The 17,541-nt window shown below is 50.5% G+C and overlaps 2 protein-coding genes across 2 annotated transcripts in view; one reads left to right on the plus strand and one right to left on the minus strand.

Moving 5' to 3' along the window:
• The window catches only part of Rnf207 (ring finger protein 207), a 14,395-nt gene extending 11,209 nt beyond the window's left edge, over positions 1 to 3,186 (plus strand). The window contains exons 16-17 of the mRNA XM_005353645.3: positions 1,643 to 1,717; positions 2,782 to 3,186. Coding sequence (XP_005353702.2) covers positions 1,643 to 1,717; positions 2,782 to 2,908 — 202 coding nt within the window. The 3' untranslated portion in view covers positions 2,909 to 3,186. The remainder of the gene's footprint in view (positions 1 to 1,642; positions 1,718 to 2,781) is intronic.
• Positions 3,187 to 9,842: 6,656 nt separating this feature from the next.
• Icmt (isoprenylcysteine carboxyl methyltransferase) lies at positions 9,843 to 16,805 on the minus strand. The gene is made up of 5 exons (XM_005353646.3): positions 16,316 to 16,805; positions 15,008 to 15,096; positions 13,974 to 14,143; positions 13,046 to 13,263; positions 9,843 to 10,856 (listed from the first exon to the last, which is right to left on the minus strand). The coding sequence occupies exons 1-5, from the start codon at positions 16,508 to 16,510 to the stop codon at positions 10,674 to 10,676; spliced, it is 855 nt and encodes a 284-aa protein (XP_005353703.1). The 5' UTR covers positions 16,511 to 16,805; the 3' UTR covers positions 9,843 to 10,673.
• Positions 16,806 to 17,541: the final 736 nt, after the last annotated feature.

Here is a 17,541-nt window from a genome sequence, read left to right on the forward strand (position 1 = left end):
AGAGATCCTCCTGCCTCTGCCTCCTGAGTGCTGGGATTACAGGGGTACGCCACCACCGCCCAGCTTCAGGAGTCATTTCCATGGGTTCTGGGATTCGAACTTAGGTTCTCCTGCTTGAAAGCAGACCCCCATCTTTGTTTTGACTTTCCAGTCCCCTCTGTTCCTAGCTCCTGCTGTTTCCTGGGGGATTCTCTTGGCACTAGAGGCTGAGTGAAAGGCTTTGATTTCTTCAGATAGCTTCCCCTAAGGCTGGCTTCCTGAGTTAGTCTTTGTCCAGATGCCTATTTTCCGTGATGCAGATACACTCAGCAGAAGAAAGAGCAGCTAAGCAGTCTGGGGACGCCTCCAAGGCCTGCAGCGTGCAGGCAGGTCTTCTTGTTTCTAAAATGCCACTGTCAGATTTTGGTGCTTTTCCAGTTTCCTTCCTGGGAGGCTCCTGCCTGCTCTGCTTCTCAGCTGCTCCTCCCAGGGCACATCCCAGGCATTCCTCGCCTTCCATTCTCTCCTTAAATGACTGATTCCATTCCCCTGGGTTTCTCTCTCAGCCCAACCTTGGGCGCTCCAAGTGTGCGCCCCATGTAGAGCTAACCCACCGTAGCCGCAGTTCTCTGGCTTTAAAGTGAGGTGACCGCCGTCCCCTAGCGTCCTGTGCTTCAGACTCACCGACAGCTACATCCTTCCTGGTAGCTTTCTTGTTAGGGCATCTAAGGCCCCTCAGCTCAGCAGTGGACAACAGAACTCTGGACACAACCCCACCACACCCAACTCCTCATCTTGGTCGATGGCATCACATGATGTCGAATCCTGGGGGCCAAGCTGATTGCTTTTCTCACGTGTTCCCTTTCTGTTTGGATTTGTTTTTCGAGACAAGGTTTCTCCGTGTAACCTTGGCTGTCCTGGAACTCTCTGTAGACCAGGCTGGCCTTGCCTGCCCCTGCCTCCCAGGTGCTAGGATTAAAGGCGTGTACCACTAGCACCTGGTTCCTTGTTCCCATTCTTAACCCATCCCAAGACCCCAGACCAAACTTCTCCATTTCAGCCTGCTTACTCTGTGACTTGTGCCTTTGCCCACGTCAACCCGCTGTGCCCTTCAACATACCCCACAGCGTTTTTAAGTGGTCTGCAACTCCCATAACAGGGCGTGGCAGCACTCCACGGCCCGTCCCTGCCCACCTCTGTCAGACCCTGCAACACGCTGGCCACAGTGGCCTTCCGGTCCCCTGGGGCATTTGCACTAGCTCCTGCTTCTGGGCGAGCCTCGGTCTGCAAGCTTTGTGCTCCACATTGTCTCATGGGGCCTCATCACTAAGGTCAGCAGAAAGGCTTCCCCACACTGCCAACTAAAATAAACCCAGTGGGCTGTCAATCCACGCCACCTGGCCCCATTGTTTGTTCCCTGAGGTGTCTCCTTTGGCCAGCAGATAGCTTGTAACAGCCAGGCCTAACCAGGGCCTGCATGCTACTGTGGCTAGTGGCTCTGACAAACCATACGAGGCCTGGCAAATTGTCCTAGAGCAAGGGAAAAGTGTTGGGTGTGCCCTGGAAGGTCGGCTACCTTGCGGTTTTGGTACAGTGTGAGTTTAAGGCCACCAGCAGGGACTTTGCTGCCCTCAAGCAGTCTATACTGGTTCCTCTCACCCAGATTCCAGGTACCTGTGGATGAGCACACGGAGCAGAACGTGTACAATGGTGCCCTGGACAGTGAGACCTCAGCCAGGTAAAACAGCTTCTTTCCAACAGGAGCCGGGTGACAAGGACAGACTCGGGGACAAACCAGAGTGCGGGCAGAGGATGAGCTATAAAGTGAGATCCTGTCTTAAAAGAAACAACTAAACACACACACACACAAACAAAAACAAACATACCTTCCAGTAATTCACCGAAATGACAAACGGGAAAGGACAGAGAGGCCCTGATCTGTTTCACAGGCCTTTCGGGAACATGAAGCTGTTCCTTTGGTCACATAGAACCAAATTACAAGGGTGACGTAGTCATCAATGAGATGGGCACTGTTCAAAAAGGAAGACCTTGTAATCAAGCAAGTTAAGGGCAAGGTTCTTGTAGAGATTACCACATCAGGAAGAAAGGAAGCCAAAGGAGCCTGGGCTCACCTGCAGCACTGGCCGGCTGCTCCCACAGCACTCTGTGAGAACTTGGAGGGAGCCTGGGCAGCTAGAGCCCGTTCCCTGTGACGACCTCATGTACAAAGAGAAATAAAAGACCGAGGCCATAAAAGAGAAATGGGCTGGGGAGATGGCTCAGGTATAAAATGCTGTCATCTACTGGAGAGGTAGAGACAGGAGGACCCCTGGGGCTGGCAGGGCACCATCAAAGCCTAGCGAGACGGAGGTAGGGCTGCTGGGAACCGGAGTGGATTGTACAGTGACTCTAAGGCCAGTTCGGCCCACACTGCAACCTAGAAACACCAAAACAAAACAAAAAACCATTGGGGGGAAGAGGCCTTGTATTCAGAGTTGGGAGATGGAGAGCTGCCTAGAACCAGCGTGTTGAAGGCAGAGCAGTAGGTCTCACCCTTCCACACAAAGATGTGCTTAGGATAGCCCCAGCTCACAGGCCACCAGTCTGAGCTGTTAAAAGACTTAACTACTAACAGCCACAGCCATCACCTGGGATGAGGCTCTCAATAGAGGCGGCAGAGCTCTCTCCAGGGGCATACTTCTGTGGAAAGGTCTTCCAATATGAAAGCTACCACAATGGATATAGTGGGGATTGGGGGGGGGGAGAGTGAAGCCATCTGGCTCACGTCAAACTGTTCCTTAGGATCGACCCAGGGAGCATCACTGAGAAGAGAGAGAGGGCATCTGAGCCCCATGGAAGCAGCTGGGCCCTGAGCATCCTCCCAGAAGGGCCCCCATTAAAGAACCAAGACCACCCCAGACCCAAGTAGGAAACCAGAGATGAGGGAAGCAAGGTGGCTCAGGGCCCAAAGCGGCTTGCTACCAAGCCTGACGGCCTGGACTGCCATAGCACAAGGAAAGAGCTGATTTCCACACACGTTCACAATCAAGAAGCAACGGGAAAGCTCTCAATGAGGACGGCATCACCACACGAGGCAGCAGCTTAGTAACTGGGTCCTAGTGAGCTGCGCCCAGGTGTTGGCTTTCTTAGGACTGGCACGCAGGCTCCAGACATGGCTGCTCTTTCAGAGGACCCTGGTTCGGATCCCATCACCCACATGGTGCTCACGATCACCTGTAACTCCAGTTCAGGTGAACTGATGCCCTCTTCTGGCCTCTGTGGGTACCACATGCATGTACTGCAGACATGTGTGCAGGTAAAATACATAAAATAGTAAAATACACATAAAATATAGCTTAAATTTAAGCTGGGGCAAAGAACAGCATGTACCATCGCCACCTGATTTATTTGTTATGCCTTTCATCCCAGCACTCGGGAGGCAGAGGCAGACAGGTGTTTGTGAGTTCAAGACCAGCTTGTTCTAAAAAGGGAGTTCCAGGACAGCCAGGGCTACACAGAAACCCTGTCCGGGGTGAGGGGGGGGATTTAAGCTGCATGACCCAAAATTGAAGTTTTGGAGACTAAATGATGCCATTATAGTCTCATTTTTAACAGCAAATGTTGCTTTTATGTGCCAGAGAGAGGGTCCCCTCACACAGACACAATTACATGGATACCGTGCACTGCTGTCTCAGGGGCCAGGGGAATTTATCACTCTAGGTCGCTAGAGTGGTGGCTCTCAACATGTGGGTGGGGACACCTTTGGGGTTGCATATCAGATGTCCTGCTACCAGATATTTACATTATAACTCTTAACAGTAGGAAATTAGTTATGAAGCAGCAATGAAATAATTTTATGGTTGGGGGTCACCACAACATGAGGAACTGTATTATAAAGGGCCGCAGCATGAGGAAGGTTGAGGACCACGGTGCTAGGGGCAGGAATTCAAGAGAGCCAAGGAGTCAAAACACACATCATTTGATGCTGGTGGTGCTGAGCTATCCTCCAGACACGGTTATCACGTGTGGCTTCTGCACCCTACACAGTGACGCTTGTCTGGAGTGAAATCAAGTTCTGTTTTATTTAAGAATTAGAAAGAATAATCAGTATCTGTGAAAGAAAATCCCATTTAATATATTTAAATAAACATTTCTGTGTGTAAAAAGAAGAGTACAGTAATTACTCCATAATTCCCCCGCCTTGCCATGGTTCAGACAAGCTGCCTCCACTCACTTAGGATGAGCAGGGGCAACATTCCCAGAGCTGTGCAGCTGCCCACCCACTGGGAAGGCCGAGGGCTCTAACCTTGCTGCCACCAGGAGAGTGGAGCTACCTAAGGCAGGGAGATGTGGGAAGAGGAAGACTCACTGGCTGTTTTGAGGAGGCAACCTAGGAGTTTGGGCTGAGCCCTCAGGGACCGGACACCAAATATGGCCTCCCTGATACACCAGCCCCCAAGTTAGCAGCTACGAGGAAAGAAGGAATAAAATGTATCTCCAAGGCGCACGCAGCAGCTCCCACTGAGGCCACCGTCTGTTTTCTCACTCATCTGCAATCCGCCACCCCTGCTTGTAACGGCTACGGGGCCTCCTGAGTGTTTCCATGATCGCCAAGTAGCCTTTTCTCTCTGTGGTACCCACTCTCCACCCAAGAACTTCTGCAACTAGACAAGTCAACCTCCTGACAGTTCCCTAATCTGTGGAAGCCCTAGGACACGGGGGCCTGTCTAATCCCTGAAAAGCCTCATTAGCCTGATTCTCTGCCACCACCTGTCGCAGCTGCATCTCTAAAGTTAAGGATAATCTGCAGACCAGCAGCAGGGAAAGCGATCACCTGCCAAAGCTACCATATAGGGACTCATAGTTGGTTGTGCACCACTGACTTCTACCCTAGGAGTGCCGAGAGCGTGGGCCTGCTCTTCCTGCACTCACACCCTTGGAATCACCCCTTAAAAACACAACCCCAAGTCTCCTGGGGTGCTGTGATCCCACAGCATGGGCTCCCTCTCTCCTGGACTGCTCTCAAGTTGAGCTTTCTAGCCTCTGGCAGGTGGAGGGTGACGTCAAATGCCGACATTCAGCCTTTCTACCCACAATGCCAAGGGCTGTCATTAGCTGCTCTCCATCCATCAAAAAGACAACTTCATGGCCCTCAAGGGGAATGGAGGTTGGAGCCAGCCCAGCCCAGATGCATGGAGAGCGAGCTGGGTCTGACCGCCAAACATCCATCCCCCCCTTTTGCAGCCTGGCTGAGCGGGGTGGGATTCAGGAGGTGTGGTCTGGCTCCACTTATATTTCAAAAGTGAGTATTGCTGTCCTGCCATGGTTATTTCTGGGCAGCTTAGTGTGGATAATAGCTATGGCTGCCATAGAAGCTCTGCAGGCCTCAGGAGGTCCTGGTCTCATGCTAGTAACTGGCAAACCTCTAAGCCTCTTTGGTATATAGAACAAAAAAAGAAAAAGAAAAAATGAAAATTAAGCCGTGTAATCTAAAAATAAATTACTTCTGGGCTGACTAAATGTCTTTTGAGTATACATCAGCTATCTTCAGTTAACACAGAGAAACCACGTTCTCATACTGCGAGATTTCATTATACCGTTTGGCTCATCTAAGCATTAAAACATCTGACACTGGGGGCAACCAGGAGGTGAGCAGAATTGGGGAACATGATGTGAAACTCCCATGAGTCAATAAAGAAGTTAAAGAAAGGGGCTGGAGAGATGGCTCAGTGGTTAAGAGCATTGCCTGCTCTTTCAGAGGTTCTGAGTTCAATTCCTTGCAACCACATGGTGGCTCACAACCATCTGTAATGAGGTCTGGTGCCCTCTTCTGGCCTGCAGACATACACACAGGCAGAATATTGTATACATAATAAATATTTTTTAAAAAAAGAAGTTAAAGAAAAAAGAGAGAAGAAAAGGAAAATCAAAATATTCTAAGGAAGAACAGAGGCTTTGGGAAAAGGCAGGGATGTGGGAGGAAGTTGAGGGCTGGGGTTAAATATGATAAATGTACAATAAACAACGAAACTGCGAAAGAATTCATGAAACCTCTCACCTTAAAATAAAACCAACCCTGTAAGGTAGGCGATACTGGCCCCATCCCACTGATGGGGAGGCCTAAGCAGGGAAGGGTGTGGTGGTGACAGAGTAGCGCTCTGGCTACAGACCCACCGCCTCCACCGTCACTTGGTCAGGGCCACTGCAGGCTCTGGAAGTGGTCTTGGGGCTCTGACCTCTTAGGAAGTCAGTCTTCCTGGTAGTTCACGCAGGCCCAAGCAGAGCAGTGAATGAGGCCTGCAGGCTGGCCCCAAGAGCACTTCCAGCTGGCTGAATTCCCCGCTCTGCTTGCTTCCTGGGCACAAGTTTTTGAGGTTTCTGGATTTCAGTTTTGGTGGAGGAGCAGGTTTGGGGGTGGGGGGAGTCACCTCCCTATTGATGGAACGCCTGTCTATTATGGCAAGAACAGGCTGGAATTCCCCAATTTACACAGCCCCCAAGGTTTTGCAGCTCTGGCTGAATGCTACATGATACTAACTCCCACTGGACTGTTCCTCCTTGTCTGACAAGGTCCTAGGATATATCTCAATACTGAACACCCCATCCATATTAACCCTAACGACCCTCTTGGCCAGAGCACCCACCACGGCCCATTCCTCCAGCTGCTGAGTCTCCATGCCACATCTGCTGGCCCACCAGCACCCTATCCTGCATTCCTCCAGCTGCTGAGTCTCTATGCCACATCTGCAGGCCCACGAGCACCCTATCCTGCATTTACTTCTCGCCAGCCACACAAGCCCATTATCTCTGCTGAGGCAGAGAACACCAACCCTGCCTTGGCCAGGTCAACGAGGGAAACGTGGGTCACCAAGGTCAACAAACATTTCCCTGCTGGCTGTACTGCTGTGATGTGGTTCCCAAAGTGTTGCCACCACTGCCAACAGCAAGTTCCAGCACAGCACCCACTTTGTGGGTCCCACTGGCTTCAAGGTTGGCATTAGTTACCAACCCCACACTGGGGTACCTGGTGGAGACCCAGCCTAGGTACAGCAAGCTGCCAGCGTGCTTCACACCATGGCCACTGCAGCCTGGACTTCCCTGACCTAGTGTTTGCCAAGGGTGCGTCTGTGCACTGGTGTGCTTGAGGCCTGGGAGGACAGAGCTGTACCAGGGGACTCCCAGAAGGCTAGACTGAATGCCGGGAATACTAGGTATCCACCTTGGCCACTCTGCGATGTGATGTGTCAGTTAAGAATGTCTCTGCTCAGAGGTACATGGGGGAAGGAACGAGGAAGGTTGTAAAGTATGAGAACCTGGCTGAGCACAGCACTGAGCAGGCCCATCTGGATCCTGGTGGATGGCAGGGAAGTGAGGTACACGGGCAGCATGTCTACTATCAGAACCAAGCGTTAGCTGACACACGGAAATGTCCAGTTTGTCTCCTGTTTGTCTGTTGGATACATAAGACTCTTTACATCTGAGTGGAAGCTTGGAGGAAACATATAAAAACCCCAGTCTGGAAGGACCTCACATCCAGACCAGGTCCGATTAATCGAGGGCTGCACTATTGTCGGGGCTTCTGTCTTACCTGGTTTCCAGTCGTTAAGTCACAAAGAAATCACACAGAGGACTACATTAGTTATAAACTGACTGGCCTAGTATCTCAGGCTTCTTATTAACTCTTACAACTTATATTAGCCACATGGCTCAGTACCTTTTTCAGCTAGGCAGTCACATCTTGCTTCTTCTGTGGTGGGCTCACAACTACCAACCAGGAGTTCCTTCTTCCCAGAATTCTCCTGTTCTCATTGACCTGCCTCTACTTCCTGACTGGTTTTCCTACCTATACTTCCTGCCTGGCTACTGGCCAATCAGCGTTTATTTAAAATATAATTGACAGAATATAAACCATTGTCCCACACCACTTCCCCCTTTAAAAAAACAAACAAAAACAAAAAACAAAAAAACCCTCTGACTCCAATATCCTTTGTTTAGCTTTCTCCTGACCATTAGCCATAACAACTTGTAACCAACATTCTAAACAAAGGAAAATATCCATAGTCTATTTTTTTTGGGAATGTGGGCGTAGTTTTCCAGGCTACTTCCTGCTGGTTAGGGGCGCTGATAATCTTTTGGGGACTTAAAGAAAATTTAGAATTATGATCAAGTCCTGACTGGAGTATCCTGTGAGGCTTGATCATCTTAGGCAGCATCTTGAATACGTTCTGGATGTTGAACTCAGACATCTAGGCCATTTGTTCCCACCAGAGATTTCTCAGGTGGCATTCCTTGACCAAACCTGATTTTTCTTAACTCAGAATGAATCCACACTCTCTCCTTTCCTGTGGAAACAAAAGCAAAACCTCTTCTCCAAAGAAACATACCTTTTGACTTCAATTTTGAAATTAGGGTATTTTCAAAGGACCTATCTTGGATTAATTCAGCAGCATTTATAAACAAACATCTTTTAGCAGCTGTTGCTCCTTCCTCAGCATTCAGACAATTCAGAGAACATAACACAGTATCCAGACTGTGTGTGTTTCATCTTTACATGACTTTATTTTAACCTCTATTTATTTTATTTTTACTTTTAGGCTTTTTTAGGTTTCTGTGTACTTTTGTCCTGGAACTCACTCTATAGACCAGGCTGTCCTTGAACTCACAGAGATCTGCCTGTCTCTGCCTCCTGAGGGCTGGGATTAAAGGTGTGTGCTACCATATCTTGAACTCACCAGAGGTCTGTCTGCCTCTGTCTCCCAAGTGTTGGGATTAAAGGTATGTGCCACCAAACCCAACTACTCTTTTTTTATTTTAAGGACTTTAACCTCTTTCTTTACTCTCCCAAACTTGCATATATTTTTAACACACTGTAAACAATTTAGAGGTTTTCTTCATCTTTGAATGTCTCTTTACTGTATCTCTCTCTCTTTTTCTGACCACATGAGTCTTTAATTTGCTAAGCAATATGGGTAGGATTAAAGCCATGGCTTTGACAGCTGGATCCAGCCCATTCCTTAGCTTTCTGAAATTCCAGCTTCACTGCAGTCAATGCTGAGTCAGGAAGCCTCTCTTAAATGAGAGCACTTGCCTCTAGCAAGCAGAGCCCACCTGAGAAAATGCTGCTATCAATAAGCCATGCTTAACTCTATTCTTTTCTATCTAGAATTATTTCCCAAGCTCTGTCAGGCTTTATATGGATGCAGTTGTCCATGTGGGTGCCATTTGTTGACTGAGTTTTCTGTCCTGCCCGGTTTCCACAGTCATTAAGTCACAAAGAAATCACACAGAGGACTACATTAGTTATAAACTGACTGGCCTAGAATCTCAGGCTTCTTATTAACTCTTACAACTTATATTAGCCCATTATTCTTATCTATATTAGCCACATGGCTCAGTACCTTTTTCAGCTAGGCAGTCACATCTTGCTTCTTCTGTGGTGGGCTCACAACTACCAACCAGGAGTTCCTTCTTCCCAGAATTCTCCTGTTCTCATTGACCTGCCTCTACTTCCTGACTGGTTTTCTTACCTATACTTCCTGCCTGGCTACTGGCCAATCAGCGTTTATTTAAAATATAATTGACAGAATATAAACCATTGTCCCACACCACCACACCTCTTGAAGCTTTTTATGTGGAACATAGAAAAAGCTAAATGTTCTCCCCAGACCTGCAGAATGAAGATGTCAGTGGACCTGGACTGAGCCACCCAACTGATGGCTCTTTAGGAGTCAGCTGCCTGGACTCGCCGACAAATAAGCTATGCTGGGCCTTCTGGAACATCTGAAGCAGTAGTAGGGGTGGGTGACTTACTTTGAAAGAACACAGAAAACAAATATAATAGACTAACACTGCAACACAAAAAATACAAAACACAAGTTATGATAAAATGAATAAAAATCCCAAACACACAGAGGGCAGTACTTCTCAACATTAGCGCAGGCACCTGAAAAATACTTTCTGGAAATACAATCTCTGAGGCCAGGGTTGCAGGAGACCCCGGGGCCCGCATCCTCAGGCCCAGCGCAATGGTTGCTCAAAGCCCCGGAGCACTCTGAGGAGTCTGTGCTGCCCGTTGGCTTTGAAACACAGAGACGGGGAGCATTGGTATCCCTCTGAATCTACACTGCTATTTTTAGGAAACTGGCGTGGAAGAATGATTAAATGTATAATGAGCCAAAGTGTCAAAGCCTTTGGAGTTAACACAGATGCTCATGCACTTAGGGCAGACAAGGTTAAAGCTATGTTGTGTTTTCGCTTAAATTAAAGGGTTTTGATGTCATTCGAATGCTATTATGAGGCAGCTCTGACTACACATTCTGGCATGAGTGCTGCAGAGGGCAGTGTCCTCTCCCGATGTCCTGGTCACAGTGCCAATACACTCTAGCCTGAGGGGGCGTGAGACTGCGGTGTGGGTCCTCACCCCGCCACTGCAGAAAGGACACTGATGGGACAGTTGTGACACACTCCTTGTTCACTGTTTATCCGTGTTCTACCTTCTTTCCGCACAAGAGAATGCTGCAGTGGGCCCTGTGGTCCTAAGGCCTTCTGACTGTTAGGTCTTGGGTGACATTCTGAGGAGTAATTAGTGACATATAAAATGGTTAAGAAACTCATTCTGCAGAGGCCAACTGGAAGCAGTTCTGTCCTAGGCTGCGCAGGGCCAGAGATTCCCTGGGCCCGCAGGCCTCTGCCCGTCATAGCTCCACCTTGACTCCCTTTATGAAAGGCAGACCCGTGGGCACCCGCTTCTTATACTCCAAGTATTCCTCCCCAAAGAAGTGAATCAGCGAGATCTCCTCCTCTTCCGTGCGATCACGAAAGAAGCGCCACACCGTCAGGGCGTAGACAACACCGCAGATGGGGTTACACAGCATCACCTGGCAGAAGAAGCACAGAATGCCCGAGGTCAGGGTGCCCCGATGCCCGAGCACCTTCTCCCCACAGGATTCTTGCCGGGCCCCAGAAGACTCTCACAATACTGTGAGAGCCATTAATGCTCCTTGGAGGCACCCTCACTGCTGCATCTGCCTGTGATTCTCTTGAGTAAGCAAGACCTCAGTTATAGGGAAAGACAAGACTCTCGGGTTTCAGCCACAGGTGACACACGTACCCACCTGGACTCAAATGTGAATTCCCTGATGTGGGAACTCATGCTCACCTGGATATGCCTCCTTGTCTTGGACCCTTGCTTCCTACCCTCAAGGCCACATGAGACAATGGCTACCATCTGAGCTTCCAAAAATATTTCTTTTCAGAGACCACTCTGCTCAGAAAGTGGCAATGCCCACAGGCCAGAAAACCTGTGCCTGGCCACCTTTTTTATATGGCTTCTTTTTAACCCCTGCCCCTTTCTAACCTAGTCCTCCAGCCAAAAAGCCTGTCAAAACTAAAAGTATCCCTGGCTCCTAGAAGGTTCCTTTGCTACCACAGAAACCACTAACCCACCCATACTCACGACAGGCATCAAACCCATGTGGTGATAGTCCCGCCCAGTGAACCAGGCACGCCCCAGCTTCTCCCCAGCCCCTGCACTGGTCAGACTACGCGTTGTGCTCACAGCACCATGCTAAGCCACTCAACCCTCGGGCAGCCCTTGTCCCCACTCTGAAGACTGTCCTCTGGCTTTTAAGGTAGACCAGGCTGGCCCATCTGGCAGTACCCACAGTCTGCGCATTCACACCTGGCAGACGTGTGCAGCTTTCTGGGCAGCCTCGATGATGGCAGGATTCTTAATCATAAGTGGTAACCTTCCCCTGAGCTGGGAAAACCAATTTTCAGTGCGTCATCATCAGCACCGTTCCAAAGAGTCAGGACAAGAAACAGTGCTGTGTGTAGGATAAGGGCTGCTGTAGGAGAGACTCATCCCCACAGGCATGCACGCACGCGGGACACTGCAAAAACACCTATGATCTAAAATGTACAACAACCTCTCAGTTCTAAGGCCCTTAGGTCGCATAAGTGCTTAGACAAATTACATTCGTCAGCTCCCGTCAGTGCGGTCCCGGGCGGGGCTGTGGCAGCAAGGGCAGCAGTGCCGTGTCTCAGAAATGCCAGAGCCACCTCCTATACCATTATGGGGTCACCAGCACCCCTTGGCCCATGCACCACTGATGTGAGGTCTAGGATCCCCAGATGATCTTTCCAAGCTCTATTTGCACTCTCTGGTCAAGCTGTTCTCGGACTAAGTATAGCATCCAGAGACAGCTGTCGAGAAACAAGGGTTTGTCTGCATCCCCAGACAGAACAAATCCCCACAGCTCTCATTAACCTGGCAGGACCTTGGCCTCATTTAGACCTATTTTCTTCTTCTTTTTTTGATGAAAACCCACTGAGTCACCACAGGGTGGCTGAGGACAGTCCCTCACCCGAGGTGTTCCAGATTCGAGTCAGCGTGGCAGAATGGGGCCCAGTACAGGGCAGCAGAGTACCAGTGCCACCAGGGGTCACCCGCCACTCAGGAAGGCAGGCTTGACCCTTTCTTTTCTCTTCCCCACCCCCCTGCAGCTGGCTGACCTCTGTGCTCACCTCTGTCCTCCTGGTAAGCGCCAGACTTACAAACCTGCCTGCTCTGGGGGTTTCCCTTTAAAGAATAGTCTTCAAGTTTAAAATAAAGAAATTAAATGCCGGGCGACGGTGGCGCACGCCTTTAATCCCAGCACTCGGGAGGCAGAGGCAGGCGGATCTCTGTGAGTTCGAGACCAGCCTGGTCTACAAGAGCTAGTTCCAGGACAGGCTCCAAAGCCACAGAGAAACCCTGTCTCAAAAAACAACAACAAAAAAAAAACAACAAAAAAAAAATTAATTAATTTAAAACGTCAAGATTTTACCTCCAAAACACCGGTGGACTAGATCAGGTCTTCCAGTTTTGCACTTAGAAACAGTGGGGTTTATGGTGTGCCAATTATACAGCAAGTTAAATGTTAAAAGTTAAGTGGACTATACAGAAGGGCTACAAGTTCGGGTCAGCTTGAACTACACAGCAAGACCTTTTGTACAGATACCCAAAAAAGAAATGAACTTAGGCAGGTAAATTCTCCGGGAACCAGCGTCGACTGTGGTACCATACCTGAGTTCCGATACTCCAGTAAAACCACCCCACATAGGAGGGATGCCGGAACCAGGCGTACACCCCGCTCGTCACCAGAGTGTGGGTGTCTGACTTCTCACTCTGCACCACGTGGTTGAAATTGGAGCCAGCTGTAAACATGGCCGCTTTCCGCAGGCATTCTCCAAACACCACCATCAGCAGCCCAGTGGTGCTGAGCCAGGTGATCTGCTTCAGTTCTGCAGAAACAGACGCAGGGACGAGAGGGAGTGGGGACACTGGGTGTGATCACCCCTTCACCTATTCCCTCAAGAGACAAACATCAGAAAACACCCTGACGGTAATCAGCATCCGTCCTTACATCAAACTTGAATGGTAAGAAAACACCACCCTTATCACAGCATCACTGCTTCCTGTTTCAGGTGCCAACAAGTCAACTGTGGGCAGCTCTCCCTGCCAGGCCTGGTGGGCTCCACTAACATCCCTCTCCGGGGAGCATGTACTGCTGAAAGGGATATGCCCCTTTGAAGTCAGTCTGAGCCCCACATCTGGCTTTGGGAAAGCATGATTTAGGTGTGTTCCCAACAGACAGGTTTGGGATTTTTGTTTGTTTTAAACAATAAAACCTTGTGAAATTCTCATGTTTCAGAAAAGTATTCAGGCCCAAACTTCATCTGTCCAATGGCAAAATTAAGATTGCAACCAGCAAGGCAGAGCGCTGTCTTAGGCGGTGCCCTGCATTTGCAAGACGTAGAGCAAAAGGTCAGCACGTCCTGGACTGGAAATCCAGACGCAGAGCGGAGTCTGTCCTTTATAAATAGCTTAAAGAGGAGAGAGCACGGGGGAGACTTGCTCAGGGGAGATTAGACCGGAGAGGTGAACCAATGTCACTCCTCAGCCCACGGGAAGGCACCCTTCTCTCCCAGAGAGGAAAGCAGGGCACACCCACCTGGCCAAAAGATGTTTTCAAGTGTGAACTCTATCCAGGAAGAAAGAGCGGCCACCGTGTACTCCAGACTGTGATTCAGGAGGAAGGAATCCAAGGAGAGACTTTTGGGGTTATTGACAGCTGTCACTAAGTACTCAGAATAGTGGAATAATGACAGCGAGCACACGTACCTATTTGAAGACAAAAACGAAGTGGGAGACTACACAAGAGAACCACGCCAGGCCAAAGCCCAGATCTGGGTCTGTTGACTGTCCCTAACCCTGTCATGCGCTGCCGCCGTCACCCACCTGAGTGACACCAGGCACACATACACGCCATTCACTCCCTCCTGAGCTTGCAGAAAGAGGGGTTGGGTGATGCTGTTATGTTTCCGGATGTCACAGACAAAATTAAAAAAATCTCCTTGGGTGAAGGAGGAATTATGGTCCCTTTGCTCCTCTGAAGATGACAGTTTCACACTTTAACATGAAAGGGGGAGATATCAACAAGGTAGTGACGCATGTTGGAAACAAAATTCAACAAAACTAAAATAATTCCAGCAAAGAAGGATTAGATGGCTCAGCATACTGATAATAGGAGATAAAACTTTTTACCTTGAAGCCACGATTCATATCCAAGTCAGAGGCTAGAAGGTTCAAGGGACTGAACTCATAGTGTAGGGGAAAGTCCTACACTGGCTGTGGGGGAAGCACTAGCCGGGACCTAATAGAAACCGGAGATGGAGAAGGCTTAGGAAAACAGCGGGAGGCTCCCCCTTCCCATCACCGCGGACCTGCACCCATCACAGCAGCTTCGGATGGCAGGGACCTCTGGAGAGGGCACAGGGAGACCCGATTCCATCTACCACACAAGCCACTAACATGCACAACTGTGTCCACAGGCTTTGAAATGCGGGAATTCGGGGAAGGCAGGAGGCTGCTTCTTCAGAATCCTAATCAGCCTCCTGTTCTGTCAGAGCCCACACAGGGATGAGGAGAGACCCCTACTCTGTCGACCCTCACACCTCAACACCATCATTCCCAAAGTCTTCTTACCAGCCAAAGTGATTCCAAGAAGACTGGCTGAAACTTAGCAGCACACCGCAGCCAAACACAAAGCCAAGGAAACAAGCTCGGATGGCTATCTGAAAACACACCCAGAAGAGCCTCGGTCACCGCATGTTCCCTTAGCAGAGCCCAAACCCAGACTGCAGACTGTCCTGGATTAGCAAGGCCATCGGGGAGCAGAGTCCATTTGCTCAAGAGATAAAGAGGATGAAATGGGACTGCTTGGGTTCAAATTGTGTCTTACAATCCTCTCTCTCTTCTCTCTAGCCTTCGGCAAGTTGTTAAATGACAGTTTACCCGTCTACACCATGGAAATAATACTGTAGGGCTACATAGTGGATTTACCACGCAAAGCACCTAGAAACAACCAGTTTTAACAGCCACAATAGTTATCATTATTACAGCTAGCATTACCAGAGCTATCGATGGAAAACTGTTTAAGCCCAGTTTATGGCTCCCAAGTCAAAGAGTCTAATGAGAACACTCGGAACTCTGCGCCCAGTTACCTCCGTGAAGTGGGGCGTTTGACAAGCAGGTAAAACACCACACCTGTCATTACATAAATTAAAAACTCGTGGGTTAGCTCACTTCCCACCTGACGTGAATCTGCCAAAGCTGCTGATCGGCAGGAAACGCAATTAACACCCACAGATAGGATAAGTGGGTCCCTTCTGTGACCTCAACTTAGGGCTGAGATACACGCCTGTGGGAAGCATCCCGCAACGTGGCGCGGGAATGGGGGGTAAAAGGAGAACCGAACACCGGATCACCGCCAGTGTTCCGTTCCTTTAACCCGCTTCCGCTAGACTAGCTCCAATCCGGTCCCTGTCCGCTGTCCATCTATTCAGCCCTGCCTGCCGGTTCCTGGTCTCCGACCAGTCTACTTGGTTCTGATGTACGTGGCACGCCTACCCTTGCCGGGTCCACGCCTGATCGTCCCTGACCAGTCTACCCGGGCTCATCTGCCCTGACTCCAGCTCCAGTGCACCCGGGCCCTGCCCCATCGCAGCCAGCTCGGTCCTGCCTGGTCCCGGTCCACTCGACCCTAGTCCAGATCTACCAGTCCACCCTGTCGCTGATCCAGGTCTGGGGTGCTGGTCTACCGGTCCACCCTATCCGTCCCGCCCTGTCCCTGGTCCGGGTCAACCAGTCACCTCGTCCCGCCCGTCCCGTCCCCGGTCCACTCCTCCAGCCCTCCCGTCCTTGGTCCCGGTCCACCTGTCCCCGGTCTCGGTTCACTCATCCGGCCCGCCCGTCCCCGATCCCGGTTCCGGTCCCTCCGCACCCGGCCAGCACCTGGTAGCGCGGCGGCCGGTAAAGCAGCAGCAGCAGCGCATTGAGCCCGGCCACGTAGAGCGCCAGCCCGGTGCGGCCCTGCAGGCCGGCGCGCGTGAGCAGCGGCAGAGCGAGAACCGAGGCGCCAAGCAGGAAGGTAGCGAGGCTGAGGCGCGCCTCGGAGCCCGGCGGAACCCGCGCCGCGCAGCCCGCCATGGCGCAGGGCGGCGGAAGAGCCGGCGGCGGACTAGCGGGTCGAAGCGCAGCCGACTGTAGCCGAGGAAACACGAAGGCCGCGCCTGCGCACCCTGCCGCCGACGCCGGCACAGGAAGGGCAGGTACCCGGAGCTGGGTGCTAGCCGCCTGCGAGTTCTCGCGAGAATTGATGCTACGCTTGGCTGAGGGCCGGAATTTGAAGGGAGCCGGGCACGCCCCCGCAGGCCCCGCCCCTCCGTCGCCGGGACAACCTGACGTCGACAGAGGGGCGGTGACGGGCCAGCCCGGAAGTAGAAGTTTATCCGGAGTTTAGAGCCTTGGTCTCAAGAAACAACCGGGCTTCACCGACCACACCCGCCTCCTAAGTGGAAATAATTTTTTTTTTTTTTGCAGGCAGCGTGCCAAACTTTGCGGTGCTTGCTTTGGGGAAGAAGCGTAACGCGAGTGAGCCTGGAAGAACGGTTGTGATCTAAAGGCGAATTCCTTTAGGTGGCTACATCCTGGACGACTTTTATTGACCTGTAGATTTTGTATGTGTGTGTTTTCCATACTGCCTATAATGAAGATGTTACTGATAAAATCAGAAGTTCTCCTTCAGTTTTTGCCATTTTAAATGTATACAGTACTTGCACGTATTTATGTGGCACAACATGAGGTGGGTTCAACCAGTCTGGAATCTACTACCACGCAGAGATCCACCTGCCTCTGCCTCCCTAGTACTGGGATGAAAGGCACAGGCCCCACCACCCGGCCTTGTTTTGCTTTTGAGACAGTGTATCCTCTGCAGCCCAGGACAACCTTGAACTCACTTGGTATCTGGAAGATGCCCTGGATCTGCTCCTCCGGCCTCTCCCCTCCGGAAGGCTGCAATTAACAGGTGTAAGCCATCATTGTCGGGTTGGGGACTGAACTGAAGGCTTCTTGTATGATAGGCAAGCAGTCTACTGAGTTATATCCGCAGTCCATGGAGTGTGGGGTTTGTTTGGTTGGTTTGAGTCCAGGAGAGAGTCCCTAGGGTACGAGACCTGCAG

The sequence above is a fragment of the Microtus ochrogaster genome, chromosome 10 (genome assembly GCF_000317375.1).
Source record: "Microtus ochrogaster isolate Prairie Vole_2 chromosome 10, MicOch1.0, whole genome shotgun sequence".
Taxonomy (NCBI): domain Eukaryota; kingdom Metazoa; phylum Chordata; class Mammalia; order Rodentia; family Cricetidae; genus Microtus; species Microtus ochrogaster.

What these genes read in the sequence shown, in the direction of transcription:
- Icmt (XM_005353646.3), bottom strand. Translation starts at nt 16,510, where the DNA reads ATGGCGGGCTGCGCGGCGCGGGTTCCGCCGGGCTCCGAGGCGCGCCTC. An exon ending in TCTTGGAATCACTTTGGCTG is followed by an intron (nt 14,144 to 15,007) that starts GTAAGAAGACTT and finishes GTCTTCAAATAG; the next exon opens with GTACGTGTGCTCGCTGTCAT. An exon ending in ACTGGAGTATCGGAACTCAG is followed by an intron (nt 10,857 to 13,045) that starts GTATGGTACCAC and finishes TTCTTCTGCCAG; the next exon opens with GTGATGCTGTGTAACCCCAT.